General features: G+C 39.1%; 1 protein-coding gene across 1 annotated transcript; it reads left to right on the plus strand.

Annotated features, from left to right (window-relative positions):
- Nucleotides 1-568: 568 nt before the first annotated feature.
- BTNL2 (butyrophilin like 2) lies at nt 569-13412 on the plus strand (the record flags this gene model as incomplete). Its single annotated transcript, XM_081043783.1, has 8 exons — nt 569-647; nt 2327-2677; nt 4363-4644; nt 6557-6577; nt 10335-10682; nt 11714-11995; nt 12668-12764; nt 13361-13412. The coding sequence occupies 8 exons, from the start codon at nt 569-571 to the stop codon at nt 13410-13412; spliced, it is 1512 nt and encodes a 503-aa protein (XP_080899909.1).
- Nucleotides 13413-15993: the final 2581 nt, after the last annotated feature.

The following is a 15993-nucleotide window of genomic DNA, read 5'->3' on the forward strand; positions in this document are numbered from 1 at the left end:
CTTCAAGATGATACTGAAGGACCATTTAGGGTTATTTCCTTGGCCATCTCCTTCTGTAGCACCGTTTCCACTACTCATGCCTTCACTTTCCAAGCATCCCCTTGCCTTTGGGTTCTCCTGAGGCTGCAGCATGAGCATACAGAGCCTTCCTGCTCCTCCCTCTACATCTAGGAAACTCAAATGACAAAGGAATTTGCAGGTGGGCCTGGGAGGATGAGGATAAATATTTGATGCCTGCTCCATCATTTCTGCATGCTCAGAATAGATGGAACTAAGATTTTTTTTAATGTAAATATTATTGTCCCTTTAGCTCAGGTGAGCTTTTTATATCAATCAGAAATCTTCCTTCAGGCCTAAAACATAGTTTAAACTACAATACATTCGGTAAGGGGTCAGAAATGCTCTATAACCACTGGGAAATGGCGCCGGGTCTATTTTGTGTTTTGATTGTGGAGGTGTTGATTCCTCGTTCTGACCACAGGACCCCTGGACACCATGGAGTGTGCTTGAGGTCTGGCAGCCTCATTTAGGTATGGTCACGTTTTCTCCTGTGTTTGCTCCAGGGAGGATGGTGGATTTTCCAGGCTACAGTCTGTCTGGTGCAGTCGCCTCCTTCGTCTTTGTGCTGCTCACCATGAAGCAGTCAGGTAGGATGCCCTTCCTCCCTTGACTGTCCCAATGTCCAAGAGATCTGGCCCAGATGCAGAGGTCCAAATTCAAAAGGGCTAGTACAATATTAAGGGCGGGGGTCCAAGGACCAAAGCATCTGTGTTGCAAAAAGGGCCCCTCCAGCTGTGTCACCTTTGGACAGTTACTTGACGATCTCCTGCCTTAGTTTCCTCATCTTTGTGATAAGAATAATGGCATGCTTACATCTCAGGGGCTAGCACAGGCTTTCAGGTTAAGAGAGGTTGTACATGGAAAGCACTTGAATCACCATGTGGGACACGTTACGTGACGCAGCTGATCTCCTGCGTACATTCAGGACAGCACTCTGGAGGCTAGAAAACTGGCTGCTTTGTACCGTAAACTAAATAGCATAAAAAATACTTGGAAATAAGAAACTAGGAAGAGGGACTTCCAAGAAATGGACATAGAAATCTCAGTAGCTGAATTTTGTTGGTCAAAATATTGTACCTTGGAAAAGGATTATGAAAATTCAGTGTCAGTGGATAATATCAGAGTCCTAAGGAACATGCAGCACAGCGAAGTGGGGAACGCCCTGGACAGGACATGGGAAGGCCCAGGCTCCAGACCCAGTGCTGCCGGAGCTGTGTGACGTGCGAGGCCGTGCTCCCCTCTATGCAACACACTTTCCCAGCCTGTAACAGCAGTCAGCTGACAGTATGACAGCTGTACTGGCTTTGTATTTATACTCCATCAGTGAGGAATACAAGCAGATCTCCACTTAAGTTCCAAGGAACCTTCTGAGCAGCACCTATTGAGCACCAGCTAAGCAAGGCGAGGTTTCTTCTGAGGAGGATTGAATTTGCACAGAGAAAGTGCAGGTGGCCCTGGGGCATTGTACGATGAGAAAGACACAATCTACACCACGTATGAAAACACAGTAAACACAACACCAAGTAGAATTATTAAACATGTCTTAAATTTGCAGATAACAACAAAGAAGTCAAAATTTTACCGGAAGGCTCAAAATCTCTAGACAAATCACTGCCCTCAACCCACCACAAGACATCCTTGTAAAAACTTCATTGTATAATAACTGCGGTAACTGGAATCTTGCTTGCTCCAGACAAAAAAGAAAAAGAAAAGGAAAGAAATAGAAAGCTCCATCATTTTACCTCGGACAAGAGCAATCCTGAAAAGTTGAGAAATCTATTGAGTAAATGTATTACTTTAGTTTTAAGAAAAGTGATTATAAAGTCAGTCACTAACAATATAAAGTGAAATCACTATAAAATATAAATCACTAATAAATTTTCCAATTACAAAATGGATTTATACATTAACTTATTTGAGAATAAAAACAACCCAAAAATGATGGTTTTAGTATCTTAAAGATGAAGAAATTGAGAATCCAAATCTCAAATCTCATGAAATAACAGATTTGTCCCCCAAATTACACAGCTGGTAACAGTTTCAGCACTGACACTCACATTTTTGAACTGCATGTTATTTTCAGCACACAAAATTGTCTCTGTAACAGCCAAATGTGCAATCATCATGCTGGGCCTCTCTAAAACATTGAAAATAAAGACCTCCCTCCTCCGGCTGCCTCCATTTGGATAGGGAGGGCATTCAAAAGCAAGCATAGTAATCTTCCATTTGGCATTTCCTGCCTCCTCTTTTTCACTCACTTTTGTAGATGACTTCAGAGTGATTGGTCCTGCCCATCCTATCCTGGCCAGGGTCGGGGAAGACGCCCTGCTAAGCTGTCAGCTGCTCCCCAAGAGGGCCGCCATGCACATGGACGTGAGCTGGTACCGCTTGGAGGCCGGCACACACGTGCTGCTTGCACGCCGGGATGGAGCTGAGGTGACCGAGCAGCAGATGGAGGACTACAGAGGCCGAGTAGAGTGGATAGAGGACGACATTGCCAAGGGAGGTGTGGCTCTGAAGATGTACAACATCCAACCTTCTGATAATGGGCAATACTGGTGCCGTTTCCAAGAGGGGAACTATTGCGGAGAAACAAGTTTGCTGCTCAGAGTAGCAGGTAAATATCTGGGAGAAGACATAGGGTCTCAAAGGGAGAAGTAAATTTGCGGTAAGCTAATAGCAGGTTGAAGAACTCCCTTTAGTCATCAAGGCAATTCTTAATGCCCGGTCCTCATTCTGATTCATTTGAAAGCAAGCAGTTCTGAAGTCCTCAAAGCAAGCTCACATAAGCAATATCCTCAAATTTAACTTACATAGTTTTGACTATTCTTGACAATTATTTGAAAACCATGACATGTGGTCATTAGCAATTTTGCTGAGACACAAATTTATGCCACATAGGCTGGAATGCAAGGGCCAGTCAGTTACGAATGAGTGAGCCTAGCTGACTGCCCAGCATCCGTGTCTCAGGGGAGTTGCTTGTTCTCTACCCAACAACAGTAACTGACATAAACACCTCGTGCAGTGCCTCCAGTTAGAAAGCTAGTGGTGAGACGAAGAAAGTAAGAGTGTTGTGCTTTTACAGAGGTTATCTTGAACTGTGTTCAGTGAACTGAGGGCCTACAGGTGGTTTGGACATATTGTGAATGGCAAGGCCCTGCATGATGATTTGTATTAGCAAAATAGGAAGAGTTGGGAAGAAGGGGATCATTGAAGAAAGGATCTATCTTAAGGGAGAACAAATATCTGAAAAATAAACTATCGTATGGTTTCCTGGCAGGAATAACTCCTCCACGTGCTATAGAGAAAATCAAGCAAATCCATTTACCTTATCAGGGAAATAGTTCTCTGGAGATGATAACGGCTTTGGCTGATACGGCTTCCTTTCTATGTCCCTATGAGGCTGTTTTCTAACACCTTTTTTATTAACACACATAACTATGAATATTTTTGTTGTTTGTTATGTTCAAGGTGATTCAAGATGGATGAAAGAATCCTTGTGTTTCTGAGATGTGGAGATGGGAGGGCACATACTAAGGCATTTCTGTTCAGGGACATTTGAAAATAAGCCACACATTTTCTAAGGCTCTAGGTGAAGGGAGTGGGTCTCTGTTCCCCAGCAAGTGACAGAGACACAATTACCATTTAGGGAAAATATAGTCCCTTTTGTTTGAGTTTGACAGTTATGTTGAATAGAGAAAGAATTTCATGATTATATAAAAGTAGGATGTCTCAAAAATATTTTCCCGTTGAATGGAATATTTAGATACAGAATTTCCTCATGGAGTTTCCCATTTTATATGCCCCAGGTGATCTACTTACACCCCAAGACACAACCACCAACAAAAACAATGGGAAGAATAGTCCCCATGAAGGAGATTTCTGACTTTACATTAAGCATGTAATCTATTTAAATTGGATTCAAGATGTCATCCAAAATGTCAGACAATGTATATTAGTATTAAGATGAAAAAGGCAGAGTTTGTGGGATGGGGGAGTTCATGAATAAATTATAACACATCTTTGTTTACAGTACTAGAGACATAAAAAAAAATGTCATTATGTCCTTCGCTCTTATTCTCTTGTCTGAATCTAAAGAAAAACACTGCTCATGTACTAAAATTTAAAGATCCAGACAGGGGAACAAATACAGTGTATGTGAACTCCAATTTGAATGGGAAGAAGACTTTGGAATGGTTTTTGCTCCCCAGACCCATGAACTCCTGCCCTCTCTCCATGAGCAATGTCACTAGGGTCAGTCTCCAGGGGCTGCAGACTCAGGCCTATGTCTTCCCTCCACAGGTCTGGGGGCTGCCCCTCACATCCACATGGAGGGATCTGTGGAAAGCGGAGTCCAGCTTGTATGCACTGCAAAAGGCTGGTTCCCAGAGCCCCAAGTCTATTGGGAAGACATCATGGGAGAGAAGCTGCTGACTGTCTCTGAGTATCAAGTCCAAGATGAAGATGGCCTGTTCTACGTGGAAGCCACACTTATGGTCAGAAATGCCTCTGCAGAGACTGTGTCCTGCTTCATCCACAACCCCACCCTCACTGAGGAGAAGGGGTCAGTCATCTCCATCCCAGGTGAGCGCCTGCCTCTAGGACCAAGACGTTCAGGTTAGCAGGAAAGCTTCCAGGACTGTTCCATAGCACCTAACATTTTTTTAATCAAAAAAAAAAAATACCTGCAACAACATGGATGGACCAAGAAGGTGTTATACTAAGCCAAATAAGTCAGAGAAAGACAAATACTGTACCATTTCACTTATATGTGGAATCTAAGCTAAACAAATGAATAAACAAAATAAAATAAAAAGACTCATAGATACAGGGAACAAATTGATAAGTGCCAGAGGGCTGAGTGATGCCTGGGATGGACAAAAAAGGTGAAGGGGATTAAAAGGTGGAAACTTATAGTTATAACATAAATAAGTCATGGAGGTGTAGTGTACAGCATAGGGAATACAGTCAACAATATTGCAATAACTTTGTACAGTGAAAGAGGGTCACTAGACTTCTCATGGTGATCACTTCGTCAGGTACATAAATGTCGAATCACTATATTGTACACCTGAAACTAATATAATATATCAACTATACTTTAATTGAAAAGAATTTCCAGAAAAAAGGAAAAATATCTAACATTTAAATATGTATTAAAAGCTATAAAATATCTATGACTGAAAAAAATATATACTACATTTTAATTGAATAGTTATTGTTAATGGTAGTCCAGTTATTTTCAACTTCAAGGTTCTTTAATCATAAGTATGCATCACGTTGTAAAGAAAATACAACTATATTCTTTCAACGGAAATATTTTCCTATGCTGTACTGTGCTGATTACTTCCAGGAACCTATCATATGAAGATAATCAAAGATGGCAAAAACTATTTACATAATAGCATTTTAATTACAGTTTCATAGATAAATAGCAACAAAAACAACAGCCAGTACAACAGTAAAGTGTTAAGTGTCTAATGTTACTATAAATTATAGCATTGATTAAAAATGATATTTTCAAATAATTTTAATGATTGAAAAACTCCTCATGTTGGACTATTTAATGATAAAGATTACATCTATTTATTTATCGATCATGTATCTATCTACCTATCTATCTCTCTATACACATTTCTAATCATGTAAACATGTTTGGCTTTAAATAACTTACAACTGCACCAAGATGTTTAGGACACCTTCTATATTTAGATATAAGGATATAAATATATAGTTATCCTCATTATTATAAGTGGATATAGAAAAAATTAAGTGTTATACATTAATATTACAATGAGCCTATGTGTATATATATGTGTAGATAGATATATATATATATATATATATATATATATATATATATATATATATATATATGAGGGGTGCCAAAAAAATGTATATATGTGGACACTGGTCAATGTTGCTCAAGCACTAGTTCGCCGTCATCAGAAGTGTCTGGACACTGATGGTAACCACTTTGATCAGAAGTCAAATGTGACTTGTATTCACCTTTTGTTATCGGTATATATTGAGTATTACAATTTAATACAGTTTTCCTTTCTTAAAATGTGTATACAGTTTTTGGCACTCTATATATATTTGCAAAACATATATATATGTGTGTTTTATCTCTCAGTTTGGAATTATAGATGATAATTGTCTATGTCCATAATTTTTATACTTTCTGTGAATTGATGAAAAGAATATGTATTATTTTTATGACATAATTAAATATGAATACGTTAAATAGCAGAAACAAACAGAATTATGGGGTGATAGAACCAAGAGCATTTTTGATGTGCAGACAAAAGGAAAAACAGGTGGACTAACAGGTGATCCATGGAAAAGAATTAATATTTTTCTGCATTTATTATATTCTTTTTTATGAGTCAAGCTTTCCAATAAAAATCTAGGACTTGCTTTTATTTTTTTTAATATATTATCTCCTTTCCCGTAGAACAAATTGCTTAATATAGTCTTCTCATTCTTTTTCCAGAGAAAGTCCAGACTGAGCTCGGTAAGTAGAGCAGGCGGCAAGCACGAGTGTAGACCACCAGGGGGAGGCCGGCTCCCTGGACCACGCGAGCCGGGCTACCGCGACACCCCGTGATCCTCAGGAGACCTGAGGCCTGACTTGGCCAAGACTCAGGTTCAGTGTCACCTGCCTGTTTCAGTGTTCACGGCAACTCCAGTGAGCCTCAGATGAGCCCAGTAAGGGGCACAGATATAATTTTTGCCCTACTGGGCGGAAGGAAAGGGAACTGCCTCAGAGTGGGTAGGGGACGGCACAGGAGCTCTGGTGGGGCTCTGGGGGAACTTTTAAAACACTTCCAGTGTGAATGAGGGCAATGTCATCATGACAACTGGAGGTGACCACCCACCACCTCCACCCCCTGGCTCTGCTATGGTTTCTGCACCTGCACCAGGAGGTGCCAACCTCACCACTATTGGGCGGTTACTTTCACAGATGACCCAGTGCTGCCTGGGCTGACAATTTTCCTGGGTTTTTTTTTTTTTCGTTATTGTTGTTGTTTTGTTTTTTGCTTTTTTTTTAAACTTAATTGTTGTACTGCAGGTATTATTTTACTGAACCTAATGTAAGTGGTTTAAAAAATAACCAACTGATAGTTGAAACTTTCGATTTCTCCTTTACCTCTTTACCTCCTTCCTCCTTTCTGTGACCTCTTCTCCCAGCCCATGACAACCAGCCTGCTCCCTGCCCAGATGCATATGAACTTGTAACACTCATTTTCTCTTCCATCTACACCCTGCTGTCCCTCAAGTCACCTGTTACAGGAGTGTGCATGTGTGCGTGAGTGTGCCTTAAGCACACTTTTCAGCCCAGGTAGTAGTTTTTTGAGGAAAATCAAGGTCGCAGACACATCCCAATATCAGCCAGAGTCTAGTATGACACTTTCTACCCCGTTGGACCATAAAGATAAAGGGAAGGGCCTCAGGAAGTTCAAAGGTAGCTCCATAATCTGAAGAGAGCAGCACACCTGTGAGCCTTACCTTCCAAGTCGGACCCCTTCTGTCTCAGTGGCACCTGCTCGTGATCAGACAGAAGCCTTAACCAGCAGAGCTTGTTTGTTACAGACGAGAAAGCCAAGGGCAGGTTGACACAAGTCTCTGTCCATTAGGAAGATTTTAGGTGAAGAGGTATCTGAACCAACTTGATATGTTCATTGGAGACCCAGCACACAAAATACAATCTGATGTCACGTAGTTCCTGCTGTGTGCTGACCTTCGGGGACCACAATAAAACAAGTGAAAAGACAGAGCTTCCCTTTACTCCCTGTCAGATGGGGGAGGAGGGCTGTGTCCTCAGGAGCTTTGAGGGTGTTCTGTTGATTGGGGAGATGAGAGCTTCACAGCCCCCTCTGTGTTATTCTCGTGAACCAGAACTCAGAGGCCAAGACCCACCACAAAGGGCTTCTAGCAAACGGAGTTCTCTATGGAAATCCTGGGACTGAAATCCCAGTTTCCACTCTGGCAAATAATGTTACTGGTTTATAAAAATAATGACTAGTTCTTTGAAATATTAATTATATGTTCAGCACTATGCTAAGTGCTTACAGGAACATTTTTTTCTTATGATAATTATAAAGGTGAATAGATTTATCATAATTCTACAGTTGGGAAACAATCTTAGAGACATATGTGTTTGCCAAAACCCACAAAGAAATTGTGATGTTTGCTTTCTAATCTATATCTGACTTAAGAGTGCAAGTTCTTACTTATTCAAGTAAATCATTGGTCCCTATTTTTCTCATCTTTAAAATGAACATGTTGAATTTAATCTCTAATGTACTGTCAGGTTCTAAGAGTCTAGATATGATTTAATGTAATATAATGTAAGTATTGTAATATATAATATACATAACAAAATCTAATATACATAACATAATATAATTTATCATATTTGGGGAATGAGGTAGCCCACTTAATTGAATATGCTGATTGAAGGAGGATTATATGATATGATGAGATTATCAGGTTTCAAGGAATTAGTGTATAAGTCAGTGTACTTCACACTCCCGAAAGGATTTAATTTCTCAGTCGACATTCAGAAGGCATTTAAGGAACAGACATTCAATACTCAAAAATAAAAAAATAAATGTGAGCACAGATTGTGTATAAGGCTGTGTGCAAAACTGTAGAAAAAGGAGATTATACAGAGTTGCTCTGAAAGAGCTCTTGAGTAGAACAGAACATTAATTATTAATGAATAGGAATGCATGGTTTTTACCCAATACTTTAAACTTTATTTTCGCTTGGATTCTGGAAAAAATGGGAGTTTCATATATCTATAATGCACCTAATTAATTAAATCTCCAAACTTATATTTTGCTTCTTTTAGTCTCCATTAAAATCAATTTTAACTCTTAATTAACCATGCCTGGCAGGGTAATTTAGTGTGATATGTACCACGGGCCATGAATAGGGGAAAAAGTCCTCATGTCAGTAATAGAGATGTTTTCCTAACAGTCTGTTTTGCTAAGTAATTTACTGTAAGATACATGGAGAAAAAGCAGCAAACTGTTCCCTAGGGCATTTTTTCCTGACTTTTATATTTCTTTTCAGATTTTAACAGATACATATGGAATGGAGATAATATTGTTTTAGGTAAAATTGAAGGACAAAGAAAACAAAATGCTAGAAAGGACTAGAAGTCAAATTTCAGCTAGAATATAAGGGAATAATCTGAAAATTAGAGTTATGTTGACAGCATTTTTTTCCCCGGAGAAATACCTAGTAGATTTTGAATAATTGCATAGTGAGGACATTTTGCCTTTGGTCATTGACTCCCATCCAGACAATACACAAATTTTTTTCTGTTGTAAATGATCATAGCATATGTGAAATCATTCCTGCCACTTGATGGAAAAGGATGACTCTCAATTTAGAATAGAACAAAACTGGTTTGGCGAGGGCTTAATGAGAACCAGAAGTGGATTCAGGAAAGCTGTCAGAAAAACTTCTCAGCAATGGGAAGAGTAGATTCCTTTTGTGCATTCATCATTTTTTTCATTTTGTATTTGACCAACCTCCCCAGTTCTTGATCTTATTTTTCTTAAAATCGTCTGAGGACATTGAGCCTCCTGTGTGTTTAGAGCCCTATGTATGTGGGACCTTGGGGAACTAAAATATGATGGTTGATCAGACTTGTAAGATATTATAATGTTTCTTCACATTTCTGATTAAAAATCCACCTGAGACTCATTTTCACCCGCTCCCCATTATCAAGGCAGAGGGTGGGGTGTGCTCCATAGCCCTCTGGTCTCACAGTCTACGCCTCCACAAACACTGCATGGTCATCCAAGAGCTTTGTATAGATTATTTTAACTCCACAACAATCTTATGATTTTGATAATGGTATTTTTGCCTTATAGTTTAAGAAACTGAGGAATACACCAATTAAGAAGTTGTTTAAGGTCATGCAGATTTGAAGTGACAAATATTAATTTTATTCCAGGAGTTTTAATTGCAAAATTATTTTATTGGAATGTAATCTGAATAAAATTATAGTTAGGGGCAGTTGAGGTTTCCGTTAGTGATTTTTTTCAGACTGACACACATGGTGGGATGGTTCTGCCTTAGAACAACCTCTACGTTGATTACATCAAACTTCCCCCTCTCCAAAGTGTGACCTGAGCTTCAGAGCTCCCCTGGGATGCCTTGGGTTCTTAAACCCCATTCGAGATATTCTTGCTGATGACACAATTTGCTCCATTTTGAGTCTTTCGTTGTTTTTTGTCTGTTGTATTTAATAGCTTCCTTAAAAGTGATTGGACCTTCCCAGCCCATTCTCGTCAGAGTGGGAGAAGACATACAATTAACCTGTTACCTGTCCCCGAAGGCTAATGCACAGAGCATGGAAGTGAGGTGGGTCCGATCCCACCGTTATCCTGCTGTTTACGTGTATATGGATGGAGACCATGTGGCTGGAGAGCAGATGGCAGAGTACAGAGGGAGGACAGCACTGGTGACTGATGCCATTGACGAGGGGACACTGACCCTGCAGATACACAATGCCAGAACTTCAGACGATGGGCAGTACCGCTGCCTTTTTGAAAAAGATGGTGTCTACCAGGAAGCCAGTTTGGATCTGAAGGTAGTAGGTAAGAATTCTAGAGGGATGTTTTGGATTCAACATTTGTTCCAACTGTTTAAACATGCTAGCTCCTGGAAAATTTTCCTGGAACCTGAAATTTTCTTAATGTCCATTCAGTCATCAAATTTATATTGAACCCTCAAATGTGCAAGAACTGTTGTATATACTTAAAGTCTATGAACTCACATGGATCAAATTTAATTCTTTGGGTATAGAATTTGTATCCTTCCAACGATCTCCATAAAGTGACCATACATTTAGCAAAATTTGAGAATTTTACTCTATAACTTTACTCAGAGCTCATTATTTCACAAACTGTTATAGAAATTATGGGAAATGTGTAGTTTCTAAGAAATGTAATGATTTGAAGACTAAACTAGATCCACGTATAAACAAAAATAATAAATACTGACAGAATTGGCAGGATTGAGAAAAGACAAAATTGCTCCCTTCATCATAATTTCCCACTGTCTACATCTGTGAGTGAGAATTGATTTTTCCAAGCTAGCAAATGCCATTGAAATCATAGATCAACATCTTGCATATGCTATTTGTTTCCCCCATTGATTTTGTGTCTAAATTAATAAACATATTTAGGAAATATCTACAGGAGTACATTGTGTGAACTTAAATGGACTTCATCATTTTCTACCATTGGACATACATGTTTATAAGATTTTGATCTTTAAGCCCATTCTGTTACTCGCTTCCTTGCTCACTTCCTGGCCCTGTGATCCATGCCATGGTCAAAGCTATTTTGTTCTCAGGTATAGAAGAAAAAAGATTGAATTTGAGATTTATTGTATTCTTTAATCTGTCCCTCAATGATTTTAGAAATACAAAATATAAATAAATAAAAATAAGCAAACAACACAAACCAAGAAATAATTCCAGCTAGTCTTATCCCTAAGCGGAGTATAATTTCCCCCACAAGTTTTGCTCTCTTTCCCGAGCTTCTGAATCGCCTTTCCTCTCAGGGAAGTCACCGACCATACAGCCATTGGCAGAGACTCTAGGTTTTGTGTCTTTATTCTGTAGGACTGGGTTCTTCCCCACTGATCACCATGGAGGGACTGAAAAATGGAGAAATACAGTTCATGTGCACTTCAGAAGGGTGGTTCCCACAGCCCCATGTGCAGTGGAGAGACATGGAAGGAAAGGCTATCCCATCATCTTCAGAGGTCCTGACTCAAGACAGCCATGGACTGTTCCATGTGGAGGCATTTCTGTTGGTCACAAACAGCTCTGTTGTGAATGTGACCTGCTCCATCAGCAACCCCCTTGTTGGGGAGGAGAAAATGGCAACGTTTTCTCTCTCAGGTTGGTATTTCCATGTGTTCCTCTCATCTGTGGGAAATAAATATGAAGACCAGCCCAGACTTACTTGCTGTATTGCTCTTCTGTTTTCTCATTTTTATGTTCATCTCTCTGATGAAGTTTCCTGCAAAGCTGGTCTTCAGGACACCTAGGGAATCTACTCTTCTGGGTTTCTCCCTGACGTCCCAAACTGAAGCCCTAGGGTTATACTGTCACATACTAAAGTCTAAGAATTAACTCCATCGACATTGTATCTACAAGCTCTTTTCTTCTGATGTGAAAACAATGACATCATTTTGTTTTCTTCTGGATTAGAAACTAACTTTCCTTAGTGTGAACTGTGGACTGGGTAATTTTAGTCTACGCCACCCTCATTATTCCAGTGATTGTGGTGATACAACTGGAAAGAAAGGGGGAAAAATGTGTGTGTGTGTGTGTGTGTGTGTGTGCGTGTGTAAGTTTGTGAGTTTCTGTGAGAAGCAAACAATAAAGCTAGCATGAGCTTTGAGTCTCTCCTCAGTCTCTGCAGAGCAGGGAGAAGCAGACCAGCTTCCTCCCTGAGAAGCCCAGTTCTCTCACCCTTCTTTCCAGTTCAGGAACTTTTCAGATAAAATGGACAATCTTGCAATTTTTCCATTTTCATGATTTAATGGGGTTTTGGGGTTTTCATTTTAGAGTCCAGGATGACTTTTGCTTGGAAGATACTGCTTATTTTGGGATTGCTTCTTGCAGTGGCTATAGGCCTGGTCAGGAGGAAGAGCTGCAGAAAAAGGTAAGTTAGGTGAAGAGAAACGGTGTGGAGAACACGTGTGGTGGGAACCTTGCTGAGCGCCTTCCCTAGCCTCTCTTTTCAGCAGTCACATAGGACAGTCATTCAGTGAACATTCAATAATTAATGAAACATGAGAGTCCACGACTTACAGTCATGCAATTGAGGACCTGTGCCTGATCAGATCAGTGTTTACAATGGTTATAGAAGCAAAAGGATTAAAAGACAGTAATTTGATCCCCTACTGCACGTTCCCAAGAAACCTAGTTAAGGGAGAGGAAGAAAAAAAGTGGCACAGCCATCCTTGCTTTCAAGGCTGAAAGCCGAGACTTCCCTGGGGTTAGGTGGGCGTGAGCATCTCACTGAGACCGTTCACAATTTGGTGACTTGCTTTTAGTGGCTCCTGTTCTGCCGATGAAAGACTTCCTACTTATTGATAGAAAGGCTGTTCTGAGCGCCCTAGAAAGTTCTTTCACTTTAAATTTCTTGTGTAATTGTAACTGTTATTTGCCTGTTTGGTTGTTAATATCATGAAATTAATATTTTTCAATACTTCCACCATATTGATTATTATCAGAATGAATTTTCTTTCTCTGCAGTGAATGTGACACTGGATCTAAACACAGCTCACCCAGACCTGATCCTTTCTAAGGGAAACAAGCACGTGACCCATGGACATTCATACAACCAGACGTCCCACAGAGATTGAAGGCTCGCTTAATGTTCCAGGCCAGGAGGGGCTCATATCAAGGAGGTGGTGGTGAGAAGGGGAAGTTGGGGACAGGACAGGAAGGGTCACAGGTATTGCCAAGGACAATGTGAGGGAGTCATGTCTCTGTCACCTGAGAATGGTTTGGGGCAATTTGTTGCTATGGACATGAGTACTGGGCCATTACCTCCTCTCCAAGCCTCTTCTTCCCGAAGACCGCCCCAGGATGGGTCAGAATCTCCCTCGACTATACATTTGGACACCTCTCCTTTTATAACATGACCAAGTACCCTATCTACACCTTGCCCTCAATTTTCTTCTCAGAAACTGCACACCCTCTTCATTCTTTGGTCCCTGAATATAGGTTCTCCTGACACCATTCACACATCCAAGGGAGCCTCTGCAACACTTCCAGGGAAAACAACCTTGGATTCTGGATGCCAGGATTAGATTTCAAGCTCCAGCTTGTTTTACTTTCATCTTGAAAGGGAACTTACAAGACCATCCTCAGTCCAGATCAAGAGTGCTTCAACCTCACTCGGGCTTCAATCTGATCTGGTGACTGATCCCTTCAGAGACCTAACTTATCCCAAGCTCTCTGATATCCTGCCTACTGATCACAACCTGATATCTGATGACCAAAGACCCTTAGAACATCCAGTGGGGAATGCAATTTAGCCTAGAGGAGGACATGCAAGGAGTGATTTGATTGGTTTCTTTAAGAAGAACTTGGACAATTAATTATCCATGTAGAGCTAAGAAAATGAAAAATACAGCTAAAAAAGAATAAGAAAAAATACAGCTGAATATAAGGAGAAAAATATGATCACTAAGATATAATCTAGAAAATAATATGAAGTGTGGAATCCTGCTCCAGACTTTTTTAAAAAGTTAATAGAGAATGTAGAGTGAGGACAATTTTTAGAAATTCTAGTCCAAGAGAAAAATTATGCATCATGTATATGAAAATGTCAATTTTATTTTAAGAGCAAAATAAAGCACACAATTTAAAAGTAATAAGTATAAAATAAATGAACATAAGCAATAAATGCAATACAGTAAAATATTTTAAACTCATACTGAGTTAAAGAAGAATAAAGAATGTGAAAAAAGGAAGATGGGAAATGTCTTAAAGTTTTCTGAAGTGAGAATGAGAATGCACTCTGCTGCTTTCCAGGATGGCAGACATCACAGAGTTTTCACTGCTTTTTGAAGAACATTTATCTACAGCATTCTGGAGTTTCTCTTTCAGGTCATAATTTTTTTTCTACTTTTGAATTAATAAATTTATGTTTGAAATTATGTATTATTCTCCCACAAGTATTTACACATTTATTTTATTTAGTACTTGATTTTTTTCAATTGTGATATAATACACGACATGAAACTAATCATTTAAACTGTTTTAAAGTATACAATTTAGTGGTATTTATACATTCACAATATCATTATCCAGTTCCAGAATATTGTCATTACTTCAAGAGAAAACTCCATTACTTCAAGAGAAAACTCTCTCCTCAGGCCCTGGCAACCATTAATCTACTTCTTGTCACTATGAATTTGACTAGTCTGGATATTTCAGATAAATGAAATAATAAAATATTTTTTGTCTGGCTTTTTAAATTCAGCAATGTCTTCAAAATTCATCCATGTTGTAGCATGTACCAGTACTTCATTCCTATTTTTATTATTATAATATTAAAATACTATTTTTAAAAGCTTTTTTAGGTTTACAGCAAAACCAAGTGAAAAACCCAGAGCATTCCCATATGTCTCCTCTTTCTCCATAGTTTCTCCTACTATTAACACCTTGCATTGGTGTGGTGTGTTTGTTACAACTGATGAACCAGTATCGATGCATTATTTTCAACTACAGCCCATAGTTTACATTACAGTTCACCTTTTGTGTTGCACGTTCTATGGGATTTTACAAATTATTTACACATATTTGATACATTGATATTCTGTATTTTGCCATGTATAATGTGCACTTTCCTGCCCAGATTTGTGAGGAAAAAATAAGGATGCACATTATACATGGGTGGTACTAATTCCATATCTACATAAACATTTTAAATTATTTTATTTATGCTTATGAGCTAAAAGTGTAACTCTAGAAATCAATAACGATATCCATATGCAAAATAATACCCTGGAATATGATAATCGGTTTTGTTGACCTTACAACGAACTTGCAATGAAAGTCATTTCAGCCAACAATTCAACAAAATGAAACAAAGAGCAACATATTGTTGTCCACAGAGTAAGTGACTCTGATTTGACAAGATAGATGACGCCTACTTTATTATCAAAGGCGACGCTTCTCTTCATACACTTTAGGCAGGAGCTAGCAATCTAGCTGAAATTTTTACAAAAATTATTGGAAAATCCCTTGAAAAATTAAAATGAAAGATTTTTTCCCTGAAAGCTTGGGCCAAAAATGTGGGTGAACATTATACATGGGAGTGAATTATACATGGCAAAATATGGTCCCTTTATATACCTTACATATTCTTTATATTT

The sequence above is a fragment of the Rhinolophus hipposideros genome (assembly GCF_964194185.1).
Source record: "Rhinolophus hipposideros genome assembly, chromosome: 3".
NCBI lineage: Eukaryota > Metazoa > Chordata > Mammalia > Chiroptera > Rhinolophidae > Rhinolophus > Rhinolophus hipposideros.